Below are 27,447 nucleotides of genomic sequence, written 5' to 3'. Positions count from 1 at the left end.
TCATAGCCGTTTTGCAACAGCAGCACAGACGCAAAAGATAAAAGCAGGCTTCTCATCTAATCAAGAGATTAAAGGCATCCCCCCCCACAACAAATCAACCGACATCTAGCCAAGAAAGGTGGCCCATATTATCTCTAACTTTAGAGTTGGTCCCAGCAATCTTAGCAGTATAGATAGACCTTGATTTATGACCACAATTAAGGATTAACTTCCCAGGTTAATTGATTGATTAAGGAGAAACTTTCTAATAGGAGGAACAATTAACCAGAAATTATGGGTGGTCCATCACTGGAGGTTTTTAAAAAGAGACTGGACAGCCACCTGTCTGAAATGGTAATGGTCTCCTGCTTGAGCAGGGGGCTGGACTAGAAGACCTCCAAGGTCCCTTCCAGCTCTATTCTGATTGATTGATTGATTGACTGACTGAATTGAGTCCAAAATTTCTATTAAGTGAATCACGGCACTGGTTAAGGTAGTGAATTTCTGTTAAGCGAATCCGGCTTCCCCATTGACTCTGTTTGTCAGAAGGTCGCAAAGAGGGATCATGTGACCCAGGGTTGCACTGCAGCCGTCATAAATGTGAATCAGTTGCCAAGCGGTTGATTTTTTGATCATGTGACCATGGGAATGCTGCAACGGTTCTAAGTGTGAAAAACGGTCAAGAGTCACTTTTTTTTAGTGCTGCTGTAATTTTGAACGGTCACTAAATGAACCGTTGTAAGTCGAGGACTACTTGTGTTTATCGCACATTTATTCTGTCCAGTGATTTTAATTCATTGTGCTGTCTAGACCAGGGGTCTCCAACCTTGGCAACTTTCAAGACTTAACATAACATAACATCAGAGTTGGAAGGGACCTTGGAGGCCTTCTAGTCCAACCCCCTGCCCAGGCAGGAAACCCTACACCATCTCAATCAGATGGTTATCCAACATTTTCTTAAAAATTTCCAGTGTTGGAGCATTCACAACTTCTGAAGGCAAGTCGTTCCACTTATTAATTGTTCTAACTGTCAGGAAATTAGAACAATTAATTAATTAATAGAATTAATTAACTTGTGGACTTCAACTCCTAGAAGTGAGGAATTCTGGGAGTTGAAGTCCACAAGTCTGAAAGTTGCCAAGGTTGGAGACCCCTGGTCTAGAAGACACCGTTGTGATAGCAAATCAGAACAGAGTTTAAAGATTTTTTCAAAATCAGACATGCGTATCAACAACCTTAAGGAAAGACAGCCAAAAATTAAGTCCAGCCCGAACGGTCGGCTGGCATGAAAAAAAATATTGTAAGCAAATAAATTCAAACACGGGAGTTTTCTCCCCTGTAGAGAAATAGCTGTGGGAAAGAAAAAAAAACTCTGCAAAGGAATGAAAACCCATTTGGGTTTTCTGGAAAGCAACGGCAGTTCAGATTTGATCTTTCTGCACAGTCATGCTGATGGATCTCTTTTGCAAAAGCCACATGAGTTGCTTGAAGAGGGAAAAAAAACTGTTACGTCAAAAATTAGCCCCTTGACGCTTACTATCAAGAGACAGGCAGGATTTGGAAAAGGGGAAGGAGGCATCTAAAGCAAGGGTCACAACCTCTAAGTTCATAATTTTAAATCCCCACTAATATGATCTACCTAATGATCAGCTGGGTGGGCGTGGCTAGCTGGTCATGTGACTGGGTGGGTGTGACCAACTCCTCGCCTCCCCGCCCGGGCTCCTTAGGGCCCCAACAGGAAGTAGTCATCGGAGCTAAGCAGCCACCACGAGAAAGACTTGGCAAAACAGCTCAGTTCAAATTGGATCTGACCGAGAAGGAGGCTCAGCAAAAGCGCCTCACTGAGGACTAGGAGCACAGGTTTTCCAAGCAGAGGGAAGACCTGTGGGAGTGCAAGGCCACCTACCAGTGCCTGGAGGCTCAGCGGGCTGAGATGGTCAGCCAGTTCCAGGCCATGATGCAGTCCCACTGGAACGAGGCCCTCCGGCTCTTCGTCACCAGCGGCGCTTCCCTCCAGCCTTCGCCCAATGCCCCACACCAGGAGGCCGAAGCAGACCCCAAATCAGAATTTCTGCCCCCCTCCGACCCACAAAAAGACCCCAAAGGGGGAGACTCTCTGCAGCAACACAAATGTTCATTGCACGTATCTGTCCCAGGGGCCAGAGTTTGAGGACCCCTGATTTAGTGCAATATAAAAAAATGCAAATAATTTTTCTGCAGACCACCAAAATTTTCTCAAGGACCACCAGTGGTCCAGGAACCACCAGTTGGTGACCACTGATCTAAAGGACTAAGGGAGACATGATAGCAGTCTTCCAAAATCTCAAGGTCTGCCACAGAGAAGAGGGAGTCAAGCTATTCTCCAAAGCACCTGAGGGCAGGACAAGAAGCAATGGGTGGAAACTCATCAAGGAGAGAAGCAACTTAGAACTAAGGAGAAATTTCCTGACAGTCAGAACAATTAGTCAGTGGAACAACTTGCCGCCAGAAGTTGTGAATGCTCCAACACTGGAAGTTTTTAAGAAGATATTGGATAACCCTTTGTCTGAAGTGATATAGGGTGTCCTGCGTAAGCAAGGGGTTGGAGTAGAAGACCTCCAAGGTCCCTTCCAACTCTGCTATTCTATTTTAAAGAAGGGCATTTTATGGCTTCATTTGTTGTGAGCAAGTTATCCCATTAAGTCCCAATACAGTTGGTCTACCCCAGGGTTCTGCAAAGTTGGCTCTTTTAAGACTTGTGGCTTCAACTCCCAGCTTCTGGCTGAGGAATTCTGGGAGTTGAAGTCCACAAGTCTTAAAAGAGCCAACTTTGCAGAACCCTGGTCTACCCGATTGCAGCACGTTATGCATCCATAGCAAACCAGGTGCATGGTTAAATGTATCCGCAGAAGCGCGTGCTCTGTGTGATATACCACGCATAAAACACGTGTGCTTCTTTCTGTCTTGCCCACGTCTAGAAGGGGGAACAACGGTACAAAATGCACACCCACTACATTATGTGGAGGTGCAGGAAGACTTTTGTGTTTCATCCCTGTGAATTCCGGGAGGTGGTTCCAGGTTTTGGAGAATGAAGTGGCCTCAACCTTCTCCCAGTCATCCATCCTGGAGGAAAAATGCTAAATGTCTCCTAGTAAACGTTGTTGAAAATACCCTGTTTCCCCCCAAATAAGACGTCCCCTGATAATAAGCCTAATTGGGCTTTTGAGCGCATGGCAGTAAGGCCGAGAGCTTATTTCAGGGCTCAAAAAAATATAAGACAGGGTCTTACATTCAGGGAAACACAGTATGTATCTATCTATCTATCTATCTATCTATCTATCATATCTATCATATCTACCTACATCCATCCATCCATCTATCCATCCATATCTATCTGTCTCTCTCTCTGTCTCTATCTATCTATCTATCTATCTATCTATCTATCTATCTATCTATCTATCTATCTATCTCTACCCTGTGTCCCCCAAAATAAGACATCCCAATAATAAGCCCAATTGGGCTTTTGAGCACATGGTAATAAGGCCAAGCACTTATTTCAGGGTTCAAAAAAATATAAGGCAGGGTCTTATTTTCAGGGAAACACAATATCTATCTATCTATCTATCTATCTATCTATCTATCTATCTATCTATCTATCTATCTACATCCCTCCCTCCCTCCCTCCCTCCCTCCCTCTCTCTCTCTCTCTCCCGTGTCCCCCAAAATAAGACATCCCCTGATAATAAGCCCAATCGGGCTTTTGAGCACATGGCAATAAGGCCAAGCGCTTATTTCAGGGTTCAAAAAAATATAAGACAGGGTCTTATTTTCATGGAAATACAGTATCTATCTATCTATCTATCTATCTATCTATCTATCTATCTATCTATCTATCATATCTATCTATTTACATCCATCCATCCATCCATCCATCCATATCTATCTGTCTCTCTCTCTTTATCTATCTATCTATCATATCTATCTATCTATCTATCTATCATCTATCTATCTATCTATCTATCTCACCCTGTGTCCCCAAAATAAGACATCCCAATAATAAGCCCAATTGGGCTTTTGAGCACATGGTAATAAGGCCAAGCACTTATTTCAGGGTTCAAAAAAATATAAGGCAGGGTCTTATTTTCAGGGAAACACAATATCTATCTATCTATCTATCTATCTATCTATCTATCTATCTATCTATCTATCTATCTACATCCCTCCCTCCCTCCCTCCCTCCCTCCCTCTCTCTCTCTCTCTCTCTCCCGTGTCCCCCAACATAAGACATCCCCTGATAATAAGCCCAATCGGGCTTTTGAGCGCATAGCAATAAGGCCAAGCGCTTATTTCAGGGTTCAAAATAATATAAGACAGGCTCTTATTTTCGGGGAAACACAGTATCTATCTATCTATCTATCTATCTATCTATCTATCTATCTATCTATCTATCTATCATATCTACCTACATCCATCCATCTATCCATCCATATCTATCTGTCTCTCTCTCTGTCTCCATCTGTCTATCTATCTACCCTGTGTCCCCCAAAATAAGACATCCCGATAATAAGCCCAATCGGGCTTTTGAGCGCATGGCAATAAGGCCAAGCACTTATTTCAGGCTTCAAAAAAATATAAGGCAGGGTCTTATTTTCGGGGAAACACAGTAGCTATTTCCTCAAATAAACCGCTTTTAACTGTGGGTCACCTCCGAAGCCAGTTGTTTTGAAAAATCGCTTAGCTATCAAACACGGTTTCAGAAGCTACCTACTGAAGTCATGAGATCAACAAATCACCAGATTACAGGTAGTCCTCGACTTACAACAATTCATTTAGTGACCGTTCAAAGTTAAAGCAGCACTGGGTAAAGTGAGCCATGGCCGTCTTTCACCCTTACGACCGTTGCGCCATCCCCATGGTCATGTGATCAAAGCTCAGACGCTTGGCAACCGACTGATATTTATGACGGTTGCGTGATTCCCCTTTTGCGACCTTCTGACAAAGCAAAGTCAATGGGGAAACATGATTCACTTAACAACCGTGTTGCCAAATGTCTATGGAGATTCTCAGTCCTGCAGGTTGTCCCTGGTTGTCCCAAAGGTGGGTTTTTATTTTCCAAGAGGCAACTGGACTTTCTGGTTTTTCTTTGAAGACGTTTCACTTCTCATCCAAGCAGCTTCTTCAGTTCTGAAGCTGAAGAGGTTTCTTGAATGAGAAGTGAAACGTCTTCAAAGAAAAACAAAAAAAGGCCGGTTGCCTCTAGAGGAAAAAGCACCTTTGGGACACTGTGTCGCTCACAATTGAAGTGATTCAACTTTTATCAAACGTGGCAAGAAATGTCCTAAAACAGGTCAAAACTCACATAACGACTGTCTTGCGTCAATCCTGAAGCTGACCCGGCTGAAGCCATCTTGGAGCTTCAGGGCTGCCACAATGGGGCTGAGGGATAGGGAGGGAAGATTCGAGATAGCTGGGGCTGTGTGGTCAAAACAAAATAATTTCTCATGGGAACCAAGGACAAAATACTTTTTCTTGGGAACCAAGGACGTTCTCATACCTGGCTGAGGGGAAGGAGGAGCAAAGTCACCAGACCAGCGGATGCTGCCCTGATTGGGCCATGTGACTGATTATTTGGAATTGGGGGGGGGGAGACTTTCACTTTTAATTAGGTGAAAACCGAGGGACCCTTCAGAATCACTATTTTCACCAGATATGTGCCAATACGATATTTGCAATAAAGCTATTCTTTGAGGAATCTACCTCAGAGTTTTTGCTTGCAATGGATCTATTACTTGGAACCCTGGCATCTTGTTTAGCAACAGAAATTTCTGCGCTCAACTGTGGCCGTATGTCGAGGACTACCTGTACATTGTATACATGGTTTATTTTTCACGCGATGAAAATGACAACCCAGCCGGCTCTAGGATCATACAGACAGGCCCTCTAGCAACGTGAGAAGCTAATGCAAAATAAACAGGAAGCTTTCCATTCTGTTTGGACTTGTCAGCCACCCACAGTGCAGAAAACAAGAGCAACGCCAAGAGTTAAAACGAAGCCAGCAGTTATGACACAACACAAATCACAGATCACCCACCAGATGCCCTGAGGTTGCAATTCCCAGAATTATCTCCACAGGATAATACATTCCCAACATACTTGGAGCTTTAAAAAAAAAAGAAAGAAAGAAACCACGACTTCACCAGCTCCTTAACTCTAGATGGCCAGAAATGCCTCTGGCCTTCCTCCCAACCTATCGGCCCCCTGCCCCAGCTCGGTCTTCCGTTTCGATTCTGTTTGTAGCAAAAAGATGACTTTTACTAGAAGCCAAGTGGTTACAATGAAGCAAAGCCAGAACTGAGGTTTTACGCGCGAAGATTGCCCAGTTCATCTTCCTCCCCTGTTACCTCCTGATTGTCCAGTCACATACAAAGACGTTGTTTCGGTAACTATTCCTGCAACGGCGGGTTATATGGTGAGTTTTTACCTTTCATTCCTAAACCTGCGGTCTTGGGATAGGTCTACAACAACTCACCCTGGTGAACCGGCCACAGTCAACTCACCGCAGCCGACTTCCTGCAGCCAACTCACCGCAAGAAATTCGCCATGGCCAATTCGCCGCGGAACAAGAGTTACACTAATATCGAATAAACAATCTAACACAGCAGGGCCCCAACCTTTTGGGCACCAGGGACTGGTTCCGTGGAGAGAGGAGTGAAGGGGTTGTGGTTTTGTGTGCATCACTCACTGGGACTTCGCTTGTTTGCGTGGACTGGCTGCCGGCTTGCCGCACCGCAGTGTTGGTCCACAGATTGGGGGTAGGAGACCCCCGGTCCAATAGAATCATTATGGGAAGGATGTCAAAGAAGGGGACAAAATAAAATGTGGAATGGTGCAATTTCAAATAATTTTTTAGAATTATTTTAAATAATTAAATGAGCTGTGGTAGGGCAGTGGTTAGAATGCAGTACTGCAGGCTACGTCTGCCGGCTGTTCGATTCTCACCGGCTCAAGGTTGACTCAGCATTCCATCCTTCCAAGGTCGGTAAAGTGAGGACCCCAGGTTGTTAGGAGCAATATACTGACTCTGTAAACCGCTTAGAGAGGGCGGTAAAAGCTCTGTGAAGCGGTATATAAGTGCCACTGCTACCGCTATCATCTATCTATCTGTGGTGGCACAGTGGTTAGAAGGCAATATTGCAGGCTAAAATTTTGCCAACGGTTCGATCCTGACCAGCTCAAGGTTGCCTCCGGCTTCCATCCTTCTGAGGTGGGTAAAATGAGGACCCAGATTGTTGGGGGCAAGATGCTGACTCTGTAAACCGCTTAGAGAGGGCTGTAAAGCACTGGGAAGCAGTATATAAGTCTGAGGGCTACTGCTATTGTTAAATTGAATTGTTGAATTGTTGAATTGTCTCGCATGATCTGTCCTCTTTCTCTCTCCCTCCCAGCCTCCCTCCCTCTCTTAACCTCCCTCCCTCTGTCCTGTGGCAAGCTGGCCATGGCGAGTGGGCTGTGGTTAAGTTGTCCCGTTTCGCCTTGGGATGGTGAACCTACATCTCAGGACAGCACGATGGGTAGTTTCTCTTTCCCCCTTCCCCAGCTCCCACCCCGCCCATGGTTTATGGCAGGCTGGCATCTAGTGGAGGAAGGCCAGAGCAGGATGGCAGTTGTGACACAACCCTCTGGGAACTTACCGTTGACAGCTTTTTCTATCAACTCTTCACACGCATTGAAGTCTCCCTTCAGGACCAGTTTCTCATGAAGGTCGGTCAGCATGGGGTGTTCCAGGGCGATCTTGGTTTTCTTCTGCAGGGACTCGAACGCCTCCGTGTAGTTGTGTTGGCGAAAGTGCTTCAAGCAGAGGCGAATGGCTTCCTGTTCACGGTACTACTGGAACACAAGAAAACCTATGAGAACGGCACCGAAGAGGGTCCCCGCAGGTGGCCTTGCGAGAGCAAAGCTTGGGTCACAGGCAAATCAAAATCCTCGGAATGAGAGGCTTAGCAGAACGGTATACAGGTAGTCCTCGATGTATGACTGCAATCGAGTCCAAAATTTATGCTGCTAAGCAAGACAGTTGTTGAGTGAGTTCTGCCCCATTTTACAACCATTCTTGCCTCCCTCTCTTTCCCTCACTCTCTCTTAACCTCCTTCCCTCTTCGTCCCTCTTTCCCTCCCAGCCTCCCTCCCTCTCCTAACCTCCTTCCCTCCCCCTCTCTCTCTCCCTCCCAGCCTCTCATTCTCTTAACCTCCCTCTCCCTCTTTCCCTCTCCTCCCCTCTCTCTCTCCCAACCTTCTTTCCTCTCTCCCCTCCCTCCCTCCCTCTTTCTCTCCCTCCCTCTCCCTCTCCCTCTTTTTCTCTCCCTCCCAGCCTCTCCCTCTCCCTCTCATACACAACATCCACCTATCTGAAGCTGATTCATACACAGGTTACAATCCTACCTTGCTGTACCAATTGAGACAGGGCTGTACCACATCTGGATCATCAATACCGTTGAGTTCAACATACCAGATGCTAAAATTGAAGCTGGGACCCCAGGACAGGAGCGGAACTGAAAAAAAGAAATTACATCACCCTGAAATTTGAATCCCTGCTGACAACAGATATTTCTTTCTTTTATGTACACTGAGAGCCTATGCACCAAGACAAATTCCTTGTGTGTCCAATCACACTTGGCCAATAAAAAATTCTATTCTATTCCATTCCATTCCATTATTATTCTATTCTATTCTATTCTATTCTATTCTATTCTATTCTATTCTATTCTATTCTATTCTATTCTATTCTATTCCTTCCTGAGAACATATGCACCAAGACAAATTCCTTGTGTGTCCAATCACACTTGTCCAATAAAAAATTCTATTCTATTCTATTCCATTCTATTCTATTCTTGCCCTGCTACTCTCTGTCACGATCCCTCCTGGGCAACTTCCACAACTCCAGTCTGTTCGGGAACACAAAGTAGGAGCTGTTTGAGGATGTGATTATCAGAATAATAGAATTTGCTGTCTTTCTATACTTTGCTATTGCAATTTTTCATTCTGGGAATAAGATTTCAAATCCAGCAGGGTGTTTAGAAGAGTTCCTTTTAGAAGAGCAACGAAAAATGATTGGGGGACCGGAGGCTAAAGCATGAGAGGAACGGCTTGCAAGAATTGAGTTTGTCTGGTTTAATGAAAAGAAGGACTAGGGGTGACACGATAGCAGAGTTCCAATATCTCAGGGGCTGCCACAAAAAAGAGGGGGGTCAAACTATTTTCCAAAGCATCAAACACTGGAGGCTTTTGAAAAGCAGCCTTTTTCCTGAAATGTTATAGGTTCTCCTGCTCGCACAAGGTGTTGGATTAGAAGACCTCCAAGGTCCCTTCCAACTCTATTATTCTATGGTTCTATGTTCTTTACTCAAGAGAAATCTCAAAGGCCTGGAGCCAAATTTTGTTTGTGGTCCACCCGTCTCAATGGGGGGGGGGGGGGGCAGCTTACTTTCAAAACTTTTCTGTTAATACATCGTTCCGATCTTTTGTAAGAGCACCAAAAGGCAAGGCAAGAAACAATAGTTTGAAGCTAACCAAGGAGAAAAGCAACCTAGAACGAAGGAGAAATGTCCTGACAGTTAGAACAATTAACCAATGGAACAACTTGCCTCCAGAAGATGTAAATGCTACAACACTGGAAGTTTTTAAGAAGAGACTGGATAACCCTTCGTCTGAAATGTTATAGGACCGTGATGACGAACCTATGCCACGCAGAGCCATATTGGTGGGCACGTGAGCTCAGCACCGGCGCGCACTGATTTTCAGGCCTTCTGGGCCCACCAAAAGTAGGGAAACAGGTTGTTTCCTGCCTCTGAGGGCCTGGAGGGGTGGGAAAGGCCCGTTTTTTGCTCTCCCTAGGCTCCAGAGCCTTTCTAGGAGCCTGGGGAGGGCGAAACCGGCCTTCCCCACCCCTACCCCAGGCCGAAAACGGCCCGTTTGCTGACTTCCAGTGGGATCGGGGGTGGTTTGCATAGAATTACAGGTGTGGGCACATATGTGTGCAAACCCCCGCTTTTAGCACGCGATGGCACAAAGGTTAGTCATCACTGTTATAAGGTTTCCTGCCTAAGCAGGGGGTTGGACTAGAAGACCTCCAAGGTCCCTCCCAACGCTGTGCTGTGCTGTGCTTTGCTATTCTAGTGGAGAGATTTCTTGATTATTCTGATTATTAGTGGCCTTCAGCATAAAAAGGAGCATTAGGAGTAAAGTTTGCACTGCCTCACATCCCTTGAAGAACTAGTACGACAGGAAGAGCCAATTAGGTATAGTAGTTAAGGTGCTATTCTAAAAAAACAACAACAGTTTGCTGTTTGCTGCAAGGAGGCAAAATTGCTGGGGGGGGGGGCAGATTTCTTTTTCTTGTTTTCCTCACCAAAAAAGGTAGGTGCATCTTATAGTCCGGAGCATCTTATACTCCGAAAAACACGGTAATCTCCTTTCCATAAGTATTGCAAGATGTGGTGGTGCAGTGCTTAAGAGTGCAATACTTCAATGCATTATTGAGGGTCTGGAGGAAATATCAATATAAATTAGATGGAAAGATTCCAATATGGGCAATCCCGAGACACATGATAGAAAATATAAATATATATCAAAAGATGGAGGTAGTTACCTATAAAGAACTTCTTTGTATGGAAAAGGGGGAATTACAATTAAAATCCAGAGAAAAGATGGGGGAAGAAGGGAAAAATTATACATGGTTCCAATATGGACAATTACAAGCTAGATGGAAACTAGATCAAAAAATAGGTGTTAAGCAAACTGAGGATAATTTGTTAAAACAAATGAGAGATCAAGGCCAACAGCATATTAAGAGGTTGTATAGTGTATTAGTAGAAATAGACTCAGAGACTGAACTGGTTAAGGATTGTATGATTAAGTGGGCACAAAATTTTCAGCAACCGATAATGTTGGAAACTTGGGAAAGAATTTGGGTGAGGAATGTGAAATTTACACAAGCGCAAAATATGAGAGAAAATTTTATAAGATGTTTTATAGATGGCATTTAGACCGCAAAAGTTTGTCATGTATGTATTCTAATGTACAGGCTAAATGTTGGAGATGCGATTGTGAAGATGCCACTTATTACCATATATGGTGGACTTGTAAAAAAGTTAAAGCATTTTGGATTAAAGTATGGTGGATTATGCAGAATATTTTGAAAAAGAAGATTAAGTTTACTCCGCAGTTCTTTTTACTAGGAGTAATTATGGACTGTACAGTTATAGAGACTAAATTGATTTTGAACTTAATAACAGCCGCAAGACTTTTGATTGCTCAATATTGGAAGAAAGAAGAATTACCTACAATTGAAGAATGGACACTTAAAGTATCAAATCTGGCAGAAATGGCAAAGATCTCTGCTTATTTGAAAGACTATACACAAGAAAAATATATTTTAGAATGGAAAATGTGGATTGATTATATTCAGAATAAGTATCAGATAAAAAAATATCGAATAGCATATGAGTAAATTTAGGAAATATTTTGTATTAGATATATTTTTGAAGGAGAGGGGAATTGAGAGTGTGATTAAGTGTGGAGAGACTAGAGGTTATAATTTAGGAATTATTTTAGATTATGATTGTTAGTTTTGATACCCTGCATTTTGTTCTGGGAAGTCGGGTGGGGGCGGGGGTATGGGGGAGGGGAATTGGAAGGTTGAGGCTAGAGATGGAGTGATGGTGAATGTACAGGGATTATTGAAGATGTATAAATATAATTAATGTAGGGTCGGGTCTGCCCAGTTACCATTTTAGAATGGTGAGGAGGGAGAAAAGAGACAGTAGGAGGTAGGAAAGAGGAGAAGAGGAAGGAAGAGGGGTAGAAGAGGGAGAAGGAAGGTATAGGGTGGAGGGAGGAGAGGATGTAGATAAGAGAAGGAGAGGAAGGTTTGGAAAGGAGGCAGAAGAAGGTAGAAGAGGGAAGAGAGTAAAAAAGGGGGGGTGACTGGGCAAGCCCGACTAATTGTATATAATTGTACATTGGATGAATTATTTGATATGAATGTAAAAATAAAACTTTTTTTATATATAAAAAAAAAGAGTGCAATACTTCAGGCTACTTCTGCTGACTGCCGGCTGACTGACAATTAGGCTGTTCAAATCTCACCAGGCTCAAGGTTGACTCAGCCTTCCATCCTTCCGAAGTTGGTAAAATGAGGACCCAGGTTGTTGGGGGCAAGAGGCCGACTCTGTAAACCGCTTAGAGAGGGCTGTAAATCACTGTGAAGCGGTATATAAGTTTAAGCCAGGGGTCGGCAACCTTAAACACTCAAAGAGCCACAAAGGTCCTAACCAGAAGCCCCCCTGTTCAATTCTGGGGCCACCGATTCCCCCACCATAGAATCTTCTCCTAGCGCGGTGTCCTTTTTCCTCTACCTGTCCTAACTGAAAATCCTATCAATTGTGGAACCGACCGGCGACAAGGAGCCGCAGCAGAGGGATGCAAGAGCCACATGCGGCTCCAGAGCCACGGGTTGCCGACTCCTGGTCTAAGTGATATTGCTATTGCTGCTAAAATCAAGGAAAGAGGAGAGCGATCTGCAACACCCTGACTTCCTAAGAACGAAGAGCAAACTAAAAACGAGCACTTTCTAACGACAAGGGCCAGCTTTGCCAGGGAATTAAAATGCCTTCCATTAGAGTGAAGCTTGCTATTTTGAAAGCGTCCGGGGGGGGGGCGGGGAGGGTCGGCCTTTAGCATCAAAACACAAAAGTTCCTCACCGCAGAGGCACGAGCCCCTTCAAACAGAAATGAAACCTAACGAATACCAAGAGCATTTCAAATCACGCCACTGCTTATACAGCTGTGCTTCTCAGGCAGGAGAAAGCTGAAATAATGGGGACTCATCACACGCGCGGGGAAGAGTCTCAATGCCATTTGTTACGCAAATCGGTGTGAAGGCAATATAGAAAAGCATTTTATTAACAAGCAATTGCAGTTCCTGACGCCATCCCTTCGGATCGCCGCGAATGAAGCACAGCGATTGTGTGCGTTAAAGGAAAGGGACACAGGCGAAGGCTGGATTTGGCCCAGTTCCCAGTCGGGATCTGGGCAGTGATAACCATCAGAAAACTGAAGCGTATGATCTATTGAAGTGTCTGCTCAAAGAGACGGCTAAGGTTAGCAATAAATATGGAGTTCAAGTACTTCCCTGTTAGGGAAATTTATCTTTTGGGGCAGAGTCTCACCTGGCTGCAGGTTAAGGCTTTAGGACAAGGTATGGTATGGATAACGCTTTCCGTTTCTTTCCCCAATAAAGGTGGTCTCCCAGTCTGGTATATTCTTCTTGTTGTAGTGAGTGGTGGAGATTTGCTTAAGATGGGCACCCTTTGGATGGGTGGATGGATGGATGGATGGATGGATGGATGGATGGATGGATGGATGGACGAAAGTAGATAGGTAATGGATGGATAGATAAGATTGGATGGATGGATGGATGGGATGAGATGGAATGGGAGAGTAGATAGGTAATGGATGGAGAGATAAGATTGGATGGACAGACGGACGGATGGATGGATGGACAAGGGAGTAGATAGGTAATGGATGGATATATAAGATTGGATGGATGATGGATGGATGGATGGATGGATGGATGGATGGGATGAGATGGAATGGGAGAGTAGATAGGTAATGGATGAAGATATAAGATTGGATGGACAGAGGGACGGATGGATAGATGGACAAGGGAGTAGATAGGTAATGGATGGATATATAAGATTGGATGGATGGTTGGATGGATGGATAGATGGGATGAGATGAGATGGAATGGGAGAGTAGATAGGTAATGGATGGAGAGATAAGATTGGATGAACGGATGGATGGACAAGGGAGTAGATAGGTAATGGATGGATATATAAGATTGGATGGATGGATGGATAGATGGGATGAGATGGAATGGGAGAGTAGATAGGTAATGGATGGAGAGATAAGACTGGATGGATGGATGGATGGATGGATGGATAGATAAGTCTGGATGGATGGATGAATAGTTAGGAGTAGATAATGGATGAATAGTTAGGAGTAGATAATGGCTGGATAGATAAGATGGATAGACAGATGGATAGATTAGCTAATACAATGGATGGATGGATGGATGGATGGATAGATGGATGGATGGAAAGAGTATACAGGTAATGATTGATAGATGATAGATAGATAAATAGATAGACAGACAGACAGACAGACAGACGGACGGACGGACGGATGATGGAGACAGAAATGATGATGGAAGGATAGCTAGATAATGGAGACCGACAGCCAGATCTTTAACCGATCTCCTGGAACCAACCAATCACAGGGGACAATGTGGGAGATGAATCTGTCTGCTGAAGCAGCTTCTAAAGGCTGCAGGTAATCTCTCAAGGTATTTGAAACATACCCACCCAAACAGTAAGTTTCCTCCAGAGCACATTAAGGGATACCTGACATGAAGGTAAGATAAGCAACCCAGTTTCTCATCAGAAGAAGACAAAAAAAACAAGAACTACGTATCACGGCTCCCACACTTTGGAACGAGCTTCCCCCAGGCTTACGTCAAATACCTGACCTTCGGACTTTCCGCCGCGAACTGAAGACATACCTTTTTATTCGCGCGGGGCTGGCTTAAATTTTAAATTTTAAATTATATAAATTTTATCGATTTTAAATTTTCTACTAATTTTAAATGGGGTTTGGTTTTATAAATTTTAAAGTTCTAGGCTAATTATAATAAGTTTTTTAACTTGCATTTTAAATTGTATACTGTGGTGTTTGTATTTTATTGTTGCCTGTACACTGCCCTGAGTCCTTCGGGAGAAGGGCGGTATAAAAATCAAATAAATAATAATAAATAATAATAATCACTACAAAGTGTTTCTTTTTCTTTTTGGAAATCTTCAAATGTTTCTCAACCTCAGCAACTTTTAAGACGTGTGGATTTCAACGTGCTGGCTGGGGAATTCTGGCGGTCGAAGTCCGCACATCTTAAAGAATGCTCAGAGTTGACGTGAAGCACCTTGGAGGACAAATGCCAGCCCAACATGAACATTTTATTGATCTTTAGGGCAGCTCCTGCACATTTTCTAAAATGTGCCCCTGTAATATTTGCACCGGATAAGAAATAAAAGTCAGTAAATATGTCTGAAGCCTGATGCAGTTGGATTCCCAAACCATCAGCATGCAAGAAAAGGAAGCAAAACCAGGCGTGCAATTGACTGGAAGCCCTTGGCGGGCGGGCGGGCGGGCGGGCAGGCAAAAGAGAAAGAAAGAAAGAAAGAAAGAGAGAGGGGGGGGGAGAAAGACAGCAAGAAAGAGAGAGAGAAAGAGGGAGGGAGGGAGGAGGGAGGGAGAAAGGAAGGAAGGAAGGAGGGAGGGAGGGAGGGAGGGGGAAGGAAGGAAGAAAGGAAGGAAGGAAAGAAAAGAAAAGGAAAGAAAGAGAGAGAGAGAAAGGGAAAGAAAGAAAGGAAAAAGAAAGAAAAGGAGGAGGGAGGAGGGAGGAGGAGGAAGGAGGAGGGAGGAAGGAAGGAAGGAAGGAAGAAAAGGAAAGAAAGAGAGAAAGAAAAGAGGGAGGGAGGGAGAAAGGAAGGAAGGAGGGGGAGGGAGGGAGGGGGAGGGAAGGAAGGAAGGAAGAAAGAAAAGGAAAGAAAGAAAGAAAGAAAGAAAGAAAGAAAGAAAGAAAGGGAAGAAAAGAAAGAAAAGAGGGAGGGAGGGAGGGAGAAAGGAAGGAAAGAAGGAAGGAAGGAAGGAAGGAAGGAAACTATTGGAGCATTCTGGCCAGCAGTTAAATTATTATAACATTACAGTAAAAAATAAAATAAAAAAAAATCTCAGCTTATATGATCAGCTTCACCTACAGCAAAAAATAAAAAATAAATAAATCTTCCCACAGCCAGTCACACTTTGCAGCCACATCAATTTCACCGAGCAAAGAAAGGAAAGCAGATTTTTTTTTAAATGCCTCCCATCCGACCAACCAGGTTTGAAATGCAAAACAAGCTTTTGCACTGTGACAGTTTCTTCCCTCTTCCTAACAAAAAACAGCTTCTCTGACTACTCAGGAGGGAATCAACCCATGGGAAACAGCTAACAAATGAGGACCAAGGCGGGACTAGAACTCACTGTCTCCTGGTGATTGGCCCCAAGTCACCTAGCTGACTTTCATCCCTAAAGTGGAACTAGAACTCACCGTCTCCTGGTGATTGGCCTAAAGTTACTGAGTCAGGTTTCATTGCCTAAGGCAGGATTTGAACTCACTGTCTCCTGGTGATTGGCCCAAAGTTACTGAGTCCGGTTTCATGCCCAAGGCAGGATTAGAACTCACCATCTCCTGGTGACTGGCCCCAAGTCACCTAGCTGACTTTCATCCCTAAAGTGGAACTAGGATTCACTGTCTCCTGGTGATTGGCCCAAAGTTACTGAGTCAGGTTTCATGCCTAAGGCAGGATTTGAACTCACCGTCTCCTGGTGATTGGCCCAAAGTCACCTAGCTGGCTTTCATCCCTAAGGTGGAACTAGAACTCACTGTCTCCTGGTGATTGGCCCAAAGTTACTGAGTCAGGTTTCATGTCTAAGGTAGGACTAGGACTAGAATTAGAACTCACAGTCTCCTGTTTTCTAGCCTTAACAAATAGATAAAAGCTTTTCTATTAAACATTTTCTACTAACTTGTAATAGGAGGACTTTTATCTCATAAATATCTTTATTCTGCATGTCAGAGCACCAGAATTACAACACACCGAGGACAAACAGTGAAGCACAGTTCTGAATGAGCGAAAAGGGAGGGAGAAGGAAGGAAGAAAGAAAAAGAGGGAAGAAAAGAGGGAAGGGGAGACGGAGGAAAAGAGGGAGGGAGAGGAAAAGAGGGAGGGAGGGAGGGAGAGAGGAAGGAAGGAAAGAAAAGAGGGAGGGAGGGAGGAAAAGAGGAAGGAAGGAAGGAAGGAAGGAAAAGAGGAAGGGAGGGAAGAAAGGAGAAAATAAGGAAGGAGAAAGGGAAAGTGAAGAGGAAGAGGAAGGAGAAGGAGAAGGAGCAGGGCTATTCATATCGACACTCCATTATTTCGATAAGCTCCTGCGCCTGCGGAACGTGTGGCATTCGGTTCTCTACAGAACCCTTCACTCTCTTCTTCAGCCTCAAATCAGACCGGAAACCATCGGTTAGGAGGAAAGCATAAACATTCCAAAATGAAAAACAGAAGCCGCAGGCGAAGAGCCCGACAGCCACGATACAACACAAGGGGATGAGCGGGATTCCAAAAGCTGTCACGCCAAGGGCCTTAACCCCAAACAGATGCTACTCAGATATATCTCCCCGTCTCCTGACTTAATGGACAGGACCACCCAACAATCAGGGTGCAAAACAAACTGGGATGCCTAAACTTTAGTCAAACAAATCCAAGTTCCAGCAACCCAGAGACAACTACCTAAACTTGCATCACCATATTTTCCAACACTGGGATTCACTGCCCCTTTTCCTTTAAGATGTCAAGAATGCGTGGCTTCTTTGAGATGGTTGTGCAACTGGAGTTGTGTTACTCTAAACCGGGGGGTTCCCCAACCTTTTCGGCACCGGGGACCACATTTCGTGGAAGACAATTTCCCCCCGGATTGGGGTGGGGGGCGGGGTAGTAGAGGAAGAGTGGGCAACCTGGAGCAGTTTTGCACACCCGTCGCTCACCTCCAGCTGTGAGACCTGGTTCCTAACAGGGTGTGGGCAGGTAATGGTCCACAGCCCCGGGGGGAGGGGGGAAAACGGGGGTTGGGGACCCCTGCTCTAAAGATCTTGCACATCTATCACAAGTTAGGGGCATTATTTGGAAATGAAGGGAATAACAGAAGAAATGGAGGTAGTGACAGATTTCATTTTCCTGGGCTCCAAGATCACCGCAGATGGGGACTGCAGCCAAGAAATTAAAAGACGCTTGCTCCTGGGGAGGAAAGCTATGGCAAATCTAGACAGCATGCTAAAAAGCAGAGACATCACCCTGCCAACAAAAGTGCGTATAGTCAAGGTTCTGGTTTTCCCAGTTGCAATGGAAGGCTGTGAAAGTTGGACCATAAGGAAGGCTGAGCGCCAAAGAATTGAGGCCTTTGAACTCTGGTGCTGGCGAAGACTCCTGCGAGTCCCTCGGACTGCAAGGCGATCCAACTGGTCACTCCTAGAGGAGATCAACCCTGACTGCTCTTTAGAAGGCCGGATCCTGAAGAGGAAACTCAAATCCTTTGGCCACCTAATGAGAAGGAAGGACTCACTGGAGAAGAGCCTAATGCTGAGAATGATGGAGGGCAAAAGAAGAAGGGGACGACAGAGAACGAGGCGGCTGGATGGAGTCACTGAAGCAGTCGGCGTGAGTTAAATGGACTCCGGAGGATGGTAGAAGACAGGAAGGCCTGGAGGAACGTTGTCCATGGGGTCGCGATGGGTCGGACATGACTTCGCAACTAACAACAAGAAAAGGTGTCATATTTAATTAAATGGATACCCCTGTTTCTGCTGACATAGGCATTCAAGGTGCCATGCCACTATCCTGCCCCAAACAAAACGCTGAAGATGACAATAAAAGCAACGCAATTAAAACCGACGAACCGTTCAAACCTTGGTGGTGGAAGAGATGCGATTTTAGCATTTTCCTAAAAGCCAGCTCCAAAGAGCCTCCTCCCTGTATTAAGCACTAGGGTTTCTGCTGATCTTAAGGATCCAGATTCCAGGCAGTTTCTTTAAGAAAGACGTTAAGATGTTTATTTTCCCCTTTTTTCAATTTTCGGTGGCTGTTTAGAGAGTATTTCCTTTTTATTTTCTAACTGTTCGTGTGTAAAAATAGTTAAGAATTTAAAAAACAAACAAAAAAACCCCCACTTTCTAAACAGAAAATAGAAAATGGGGGAATAAATATTTTTTAAGTTTTTACATACAAATGATAGAAGAACTCCAGCAGGGAAGAGCAGAGGTTTCACGGTTTACTGGTAAAGACAGGATAGCATTCACCTAAAATGGGATCCAATTAATCTTTTTTGGGGTAGTAGCATAGTTTTTCCTTGTGTGTGAAAGCAACCGAGGATCATGTTGGATAGAATTAGAAATTCCTGCCAACATGGCAGTTTTATTACATCCCATCTTAGAGCATAAAGACTGAGAAAGAATGCCCAGGGGCTTAAATTTACATTATTAATTTGTTTGATTTTTATCCCACCCTTATTACTTTATAAGTAACTCATTGCTACCAACCTGCCTTCCATTGAGGGCCTGTCTACTGCAGGAGTCAAAAAGAGGGCTGTGAAAATATATACAGACCCTTCACATCCTGGACATAAACTGTTTCAACTCCTACCCTCAAAACGACGCTACAGAGCACTGCACACCAGAACAACTAGACACAAGGAGAGTTTTTTCCCGAACGCCATCCCTCTGCTAAACAAACAATTCCCTCAACACTGTCAAACTATTTACTAAATCTGCACTACTATCAAAATCTTCTCATCGTTCCCATCACCCATCTCCTTCCACTTATGACCGTATGACTGTAACTTTGTTGCTGGCATCCTTAAATTTATACTGATATTGTTTCCTGATTGCTTATTTGTACCCTATGACTATCATTAAGTGTTATACCTTATGATTCTTGAAAAATGTATCTTGTCTTTTTACGTACACTGAGAGCTTATGCACCAAGACAAATTCCTCATGTGTCCAATCACACTTGGCCAATAAAAATTCTATTCTATTCTATTCTATTCTATTCTATTCTATCCTATCCTATCCTATCCTATCCTATCCTATCCTATTCTTCTGTATTCTGTATTCTATTCTATTCTATTCTATTCTATTCTATTCTATTCTATTCTATTCTATTCTATTCTATTCTGTAACTCAAGGCAGCGAACCTATCTAATACTTCTTCCTCTTCTTCTTTTCCCCAAAACAATAAACAATAAGAGGTGAGAGAGATTGACTGGCCCAAAGTCACGCAGCCAGCTTTGATGCCAAAGGCAGAACTAGAACTCATAGTTTCCTACTGAATGGCCCAAAGTCACCTGGGTGGCTTTCATGTCTAAGATAGGACTAGAACTCACCGACTCCTAGTGGTTGGCCCAAAGATGCCCAGAAGACATTGGTGACTAAGGAAGGACTACAACTCATGGTCCCCTGGAAATTGGCCCAACGTCATTCATCCAGCTTTCATGTCTAAGACGGGACTATAACTCACCATCTCCTGGCCATTGGCCTAAAGTCACCCAGCTGGTTTTCATGCCTAAAGTGGGACTAAAACTCACCATCTCCTGGTTTTTAGGATAGCATTTTAACTACTAGATCCAATTGGCTCTTCCTGTGGTACTAGTAACTCAAGGAATATGAGGCAGTGCAAACTTTACTCCTAATACTCCTTTTTATGCTGAAGACCACTAATAATCAGAGTAATCAAGAAAACTCTCCAGTAGAGTAGAGCAGAGCAGAGCAGAGCAGAGCAGAGCAGAGCAGAGCAGAGCAGAACAGAACAGAACAGAACAGAACAGAACAGAATAGAATCACAGAGTTGGAAGGGACCCTGGAGGTCTTCTAGTCCAACCCCCTGCTCAGGCAGGAAACCCTGTACCACTTCAGACAAATGATTATCCAACATCTTTTAAAAAACTTCCATTGTTGGAGCATTCACAACTTTTGGAGGCAAGTTGTTCCACTGATTAATTGTTCTAACTGCCAGGAAATTTCTCTTTAATTCCAGGTTGCTTTTCTCTTTGATTAGTTTCCACCCATTGCTTCTTGTCCTGCCCTCAGGTGTTTTGGAGAATAATGTCAGCATTCCAGAAAAAAACCCAACTCCAAGTAAAAACTCTGAAGCAAGCATCTTTCAAAGTTCTATTTACTAGGATAGGTACACTGGCACATCTGGGAAAACCTGAATCTGAGAGGTCCGGGTTTTCCCTCAATAAATCAAAAAACCCCAAACCATCCCCTCACTCCGCAGTCGATCACATGCTCCAGTCAACAACGGTCCCATTCGAGACACAACTCCGACCACTCCTTCTCCAGATGCAGGATCGGCCTGACCTTGACCGACAGGAAGAATGCTATTATGTCTAAAGACAACCCCTCTACTAAATCCCCCCTCCTACTTTCCCAAATTTGAGAAAGTGGCAACATGGAAGATTCCGGCCTAATATGGCTTCCAAAGCTGACAAATAGCTTGACTGCCTCTTCTTTGGGGCAGCCCCTGAGATATTGGAAGATTGCTATCATGTCTCCCCTAGTCCTTCTTTTCAATAAACTAGACACACCCAGTTCCTGCAACCATTCTTCGTATGTTTTAGCCTCCAGTCCCCTAATCATCTTTGCTGCTCTTCTCTGCACTCTTTCTAGAGTCTCAACATCTTTTTCACATCGTGGCGACCAAAACTGAATGCAGGATTCCAAGTGTGGCCTTACCAAGGCCTTAGAAAGTGGTATGAACACTTCACGTGATCTTGATTCTTTCCCTCTGCTTATGCAGCCTAGAACTGTGTTGGTTTTTTTGGCAGCTGCTGCACACAACTGGCTCGTATTTAAATGGTTGTCCAGTAGGACTTAGCAAATGACCAGCAAGATGCTCCCAGTCAATGCCCCACAGCAATTTGTCCAGAGAGAAAGGGACCAAGTCCTAAAAACTGCAGGGAGCACAACAAGATAACAAGGTTTTTTTCTCAACCATCGTGGCTTTAAGATGGGTAGACTTCAACTCTCAGCATTCCCCAACTAGCTTTTACAAAAGCCCACCCATCTTACAGCTACGAAGTGTAGGAGAAGGATGCGGCAGAATCTGGGTGGTGGAGTTAAAAGAGGGATGAGCCTAGAATCTGTATGTAACCAATAACAAACTAAGTCCAACCGCCCTTGAATTCCATCAGCCCTTATCTAGCACCAAAATAGCTCTAACATTAGTTGAGAATATTCCTGTACATAGGCATAAGTAGCAATCAATCAGTTTAGCTGCACCTTCACGTGGGCGCCTGATATTTTGCTACTGACACCAAAGTTGAGAAATGGTGAGCAAGAATTAGAGATGGAAACACTAAAAAACAACAACAACAAGAAAATAACAACAGATTTACCTATTTTAATAAATCGACAAGGGAACATCTGCTCATCGATTTTGTGCTTCAGAGTAAATGTTTCTTTGTTATAGTCATTCTTTAAGCCGCTGTGAAGAAAAAAAACAAAACATTAAAGGTTATTCAAGGTGACCCAGAATTTGAAGTGAATTAGTAGACAGGTTTTATATACGATAAGCTGGCAGCTCTAAAAGGCCATTAAGGGCCAGAAGGCCATCACCAATAATCCTGACTAGGCAAATTTCTTTTCTGTACATAATTTCTCCTACATTTAAGTTAGAATGTCAGGTTTGAACATCTTGGAGAGTCAATATATCAAAAAATCAATCCGCCTACTTAAAGATTTAATTTGAAAATCGACTGATCAAGTTGGAAACATTTTTCAATCTCTATCTAAAATAATTCTACGCTAACTTTTCAAAACGCGCAACCGTTACTAAACGTAATAGAAATATTTCAGTTCTCTTACGCAAAATCCCATCATCGACCTTGGGATGTTCGCAAATTATCTCAAAGCCAAGCAGCAAAAAAAAAAAACACGTTGGTTTTTGGTCCCTGCTACTGATAATGGCTACAGGTAATCCTTCGATTTACAACCAGAATAGAGCTCAAAATTTCCACCGCTAAATGAGATGGTTGTTAAGTGAGGTTTGACAATCTTTCTTGCCACAGCAAAGCGAATCGCTGCAGGTGTTCAGTTAGCAACATGGTTGTTAAGTGAATCTGGTTTCCCTGTTGACTTTGCTTGTCAGAAGATTATTAAAAGGTGATCACATGACCCGTATCGGTCACCAATACATGGCAGGTGCCAAGCATCTAAATGCTTGACCACGTGATTATGGGGATGCTGCAACATAAATGGTCATAAGTCACTTTTTTTCAGTGCCATTGTTACGTCAAACGGTCACTAAATGAACGTCGACCTGTATTGGGTCCACCAAGGTCATGTAAAAAAAGAAAAAAGAAAACATAAATCACACGGAAAGGGGCAAAGGAATGAGGTTTCTATTTCCCCCCTTAAAATATTAAAACCGGGATTTCAGCTTTCTTAGTCTTGTTATGATAGGCACCAAAAGATGTGGAAAAAAACAATCCTACCTTGATAAAAGATCAGTCATGTTTTCTTCATTCATTCCACCAAAGACTTTAAATTTTTTTAAATTACAGACGTGGGTCTTTTCGTATTTCCCAAATGTGATGCTCTGAACTACGGACGGCCTTTCAAGTTTCAAGATCAAATACTACAAGGGGGAAGAGAAGAAAACAGTCATGTAAACATATGTTGTGACCCAGGCCCAAGTAGGTAGTAGGAAACTCAGTCCGTGAAAAAAAAAAAAAACTTTATTCAAACAGCTGAGAATTACTTCATTCCCAGCGTCGTTCAACTCAAATTAAAACAAATTCCTCCCCACACAAATTCCTCAGTCCTATCGCAAACCCTGGTCCAATTAGGCAAACTGCCAAAAGCCTTTCTTGGCAAACGTTCAGAAGTCACAGAAATAAATGCAAGACGTAGACGAAGCAGAAGACGAAGCTACTAACGTTGTTTCCGGCAAAGCCCAAACGCCGTTGCTGGTCTGTTTTAAGCCTTATGGGAGGGGCCAATCATCTCTTGGCCTTACTCCCGAGTCGTCCTCTTTGCTTGAGCTGCTCTTGCCTTCTGGCAGCTCGTCTCATGCGTGCATTGGGAACAGGCTCCTCCTGTTCCTCTGCCTCACTACTGTCAGTCTCTGGAGGCTCTGGAGCCCGCACCTCACTCCCCGATGGCCCTGGCCTCACCTCAGCCTCATCGCTGTCTGACTCCGTTGCCAGCTCCACAGGCTGATGGCGGACCACAACAATATATATGGTCCTTCTTGGCCTCTCATGAAGGTGTGATATATAACATATGTTTTAAAAAATAAGTCACATGCATCATGTTTTAGGGAAAACTGCCATTAGGCTAATGCAGTTTTAATATATACTTTTCGTCTAGTTGGATGGCTTGTTTATGTTTTATTTCCCAATCTTTATATTATTGTAACATTATAATGTATGTGTTTTAAATTTTGTGTATGCTGTATTGTGGATGAAGATTGATCTCTATATTGTACAGACTTTCACAAACAGAAACACACACGACATAGATAGATAGTTAAGTAAGCAGATATAGGTAGTTAGATGGTAGGTAGGTAGGTAAAGGGAGGGAGGGAGAGAAAGAAAGAGAGAGAGGGGGAGAAAGAGAGGGAGAGAGAGAATGAATAAATTAAACATCTGTGAGGTGAAATTTTCTTCCATATTCAGGTTCGTTACAAAACTTACTTCACATTGTGAGGCACTGATTTCTTGTGGTTTTATTGTTAATTATTGCATAGGTTTGATGCTATGTTTCATTAACAGCATGTAATTGTTTAATGCTGGGTTGCAAATTATTGTGGCTTGACAGAACTGTGGGGGCAGAAATATGATCATACAGTAAAGCCTCGAAGTACTATAAAATAAAAGGCTGCATAAAGACTCAAAATAAATTGCAAGATGAAATATTGGGGCCGGATTCATGTTTTAAGGTAGAAGATTCTTAAAATGAATATAGATCAAAATCAGAGGTGTTCCTTTTAAGGCTACTGGATAATAAACTTGAAAAACAATCGAACTTCTGTTACTGGACGACGAGAATTCTTTTATGTGGAAAAAATAATTGCTACCAACCTGCCTTCCATTGAGGACCTGTATACTGCACAAATCAAGAGGAGGGCCGTGAAAATATTTGCAGATCCCTCGCATCCTGGACATAAACTGTTTCAACTCCTACCCTCAAAACGACGCTATAGAGCACTGCACACCAGAACAACTAGACACAAGAACAGTTTTTTCCCGAAGGCCATCACTCTGCTAAACAAAGAATTCCCTCAACACTGTCAGACTATTTACTGAATCTGCACTACTATTAATCGTTTCATAGTTCCCATCACCAATCTCTTTCCACTTATGACTGTATGACTATAACTTGTTGCTGGCAATCCTTATGATTTATATTGATATATTGACCATCAATTGTGTTGTAAATGTTGTACCTTGATGAACGTATCTTTTCTTTTATGTACACTGAGAGCATATGCACCAAGACAAATTCCTTGTGTGTCCAATCACACTTGGCCAATAAAATTCTATTCTATTCTAAAAAATAGAAAGACATATCAATCCTTACAAATGGAGAAAAAAGTGATGGAGCTGAGGAAATGGCAAAATTAACTGTTTTAATCAAAGAAAAAGCAAGATCTTGTTTTCTTCTACTTGGAAACCGTTTCTGGACTTCATGCTTGAGACAGAAAAAAAAATGAAATCTTGACTTTGGAATTTGCAGATTAGATTCTTATTACATTATAGAAATAGCTAGTATTTATTACTTAAAAGTAAAAAGTTGAGGCTGAAATTGTATTAATTCGACTGTGCTAAAAAACGTTCTTTCCCTTTCCATCTTATATTTAAATTCATTTGTATTTTCTATTACAGGTAGTCCTCGAGTTACAACAATTGAGCCCAAAATCACGGTTGCTGGGTGAGACAGTTGTTAATTTTGCCTCATTTTGTTGACTTTTCTTGCCACAGCTGTTAAGGGAATCACTGCAGTTAAGTCGCATGGTTGTTAAGTGAATCCGGCTTCCCCATGAACTTTGCTTGTCAGAAGGTCGCAAAAGGGGGTCACATGACCCCAGGACAGTGCAACCGTCATAAATATGAGTCAATTGCCAAGCATCTGAATACTGATCACAAGACCATAGGGTTGCTGCCATGGTTGTAAGTGTGAAAAATGGGCATCTTATTTTTTTCAGTGTCATAACTTCAAACAGTCACTAAATGAACTGTAGTAAGTTGAGATCTACCTTTATATTGATCTCAACTTAAAATATAAATAAATAAATAACATCGGGAAGGAGGGTGGAATTTTAAAAGAGACAAATCAGCCTGCCCAATAGCACAGGAGTCTCCAACCTTGGTCCCTTTAAGACTTGTGGACTTCAACTCCCAGAGTCCCTCAGCCAGCAAAGCTGGGAGTTGAAGTCTGGGAGTTGAAGTCCACAAGTCTTAAAGGGACCAAGGTTGGAGACCCCTGCAATAGACAGAAACATACTACACCCAAATATTAGTACTTGGGAGATACACACAACTGAGCCCAAAATTTCCGCCGCTAAGCGAAACAATGGTTAAAATGAATTTTTAATAATAATAATAATATTTTAATTTATAGACCGCCCTTCTCCCGAGGGACTCAGGGCGGTGAACAGCCAGTTAAAATACAGGAAAACAAACAATAGTAAAAAACAACCCTTAAAAAACTCATTCAATCGGCCAAAACTAAAACACAATTACACCCTATAAATTATTAAAAATTTAAAACCCCAATTAATCAAATTAAAAAAAAATTTAAAAAAAAATCAAGCCAGTCCAGCGAGACGGAACAAATAGGTTTTAAGTTCGCGGCGAAAGGTCCTAAGGTCAGACAATTGTCCGAGTCCAGGGGGAAGCTCATTCCACAGGGTAGGAGCCCCCACAGAGAAGGCCCTCCTTCTGGGGGCCGCCAGCCGACATTGTTTGGCTGACGGCACCCTAAGGAGTCCCTCTCTGTGAGAACGCACCGGTCGCTGGGAGATTGAAGCCGGCAGAAGACGGTCCCGTAAATATCCCGGTCCTAAGCCATGGAGCGCTTTAAAGGTCGTCACCAAAACCTTGAAGCGCACCCGGAAGACCACAGGTAGCCAGTGCAGTCTGCGCAGGATAGGTGTTACATGGGAGCTACGTGGTGCTCCCTCAATAACCCGCGCAGCCGCATTCTGGACTAACTGGAGTCTCCGAGTGCTCTTCAAGGGGAGCCCCATGTAGAGAGCATTGCAGTAGTCCAGGCAAGATTGCCCCGTTTTTGCAACTTTTCTTGCCACAGCGGTTGAGTGAATTGCTGAAATTGTCCAGTTAGTAACACACTGTTAAGTGAAACAGGTTCCCCTACTGACTTTGCTTGCTGGAAGGTCACAAAAGGGGGATCGCCTGACCCCAGGACACTGCAACCGTCGTAAGTAGGAACCAATTGCCAAGTGTCTGAATTCTGACCATGGGGATGCTGCAACGGTCGTAAGTGTGAAAAACTTAACATTTAGACTAACTTTATTGCCGCTTTGAAGATAAACTAATCGGCATACATTAAAATGAAATCTCGTTGTATAGAGCTCTCTAATACCGTTTTCCCGAAAATATGACTCAAGCAAAAAATAAGTCCTAGCATGATTTTTCAGGAGGCTCGTAATATAAGCCCTACCCCAAAAAATAAGCCCCAGTTAAGATTGTCAACCAGACAGAGGCGTTGAGTACCGTATTTCCCCCAAAATAAGACCTAATCAGAAAATAAGCCATAATGCGTCT

At 43.3% G+C, this 27,447-nt stretch overlaps 1 protein-coding gene across 2 annotated transcripts in view; it reads right to left on the bottom strand.

Moving 5' to 3' along the window:
- Positions 1-27,447, bottom strand: part of MKLN1 (muskelin 1) — a 110,090-nt gene that overhangs the window by 60,026 nt on the left and 22,617 nt on the right. The window contains exons 3-6 of one of the 2 annotated variants that reach the window (XM_058189999.1): positions 23,152-23,294; positions 22,054-22,142; positions 8,398-8,507; positions 7,650-7,842 (exon numbers count right to left, since the gene is read on the bottom strand). In XM_058189999.1, the coding sequence (XP_058045982.1) occupies positions 7,650-7,842; positions 8,398-8,507; positions 22,054-22,142; positions 23,152-23,294 (535 nt within the window). Of the gene's footprint in view, positions 1-7,649; positions 7,846-8,397; positions 8,508-22,053; positions 22,143-23,151; positions 23,295-27,447 lie in introns of those variants that run through there. The other variant, XM_058190000.1, reaches the window with a different exon arrangement.

The sequence above is a fragment of the Ahaetulla prasina genome, chromosome 7 (genome assembly GCF_028640845.1).
Source record: "Ahaetulla prasina isolate Xishuangbanna chromosome 7, ASM2864084v1, whole genome shotgun sequence".
NCBI lineage: Eukaryota > Metazoa > Chordata > Lepidosauria > Squamata > Colubridae > Ahaetulla > Ahaetulla prasina.
The sequence above is the reverse complement of the archived record's forward strand: the minus strand, read 5'-3'. Positions and strand labels throughout refer to the sequence as shown.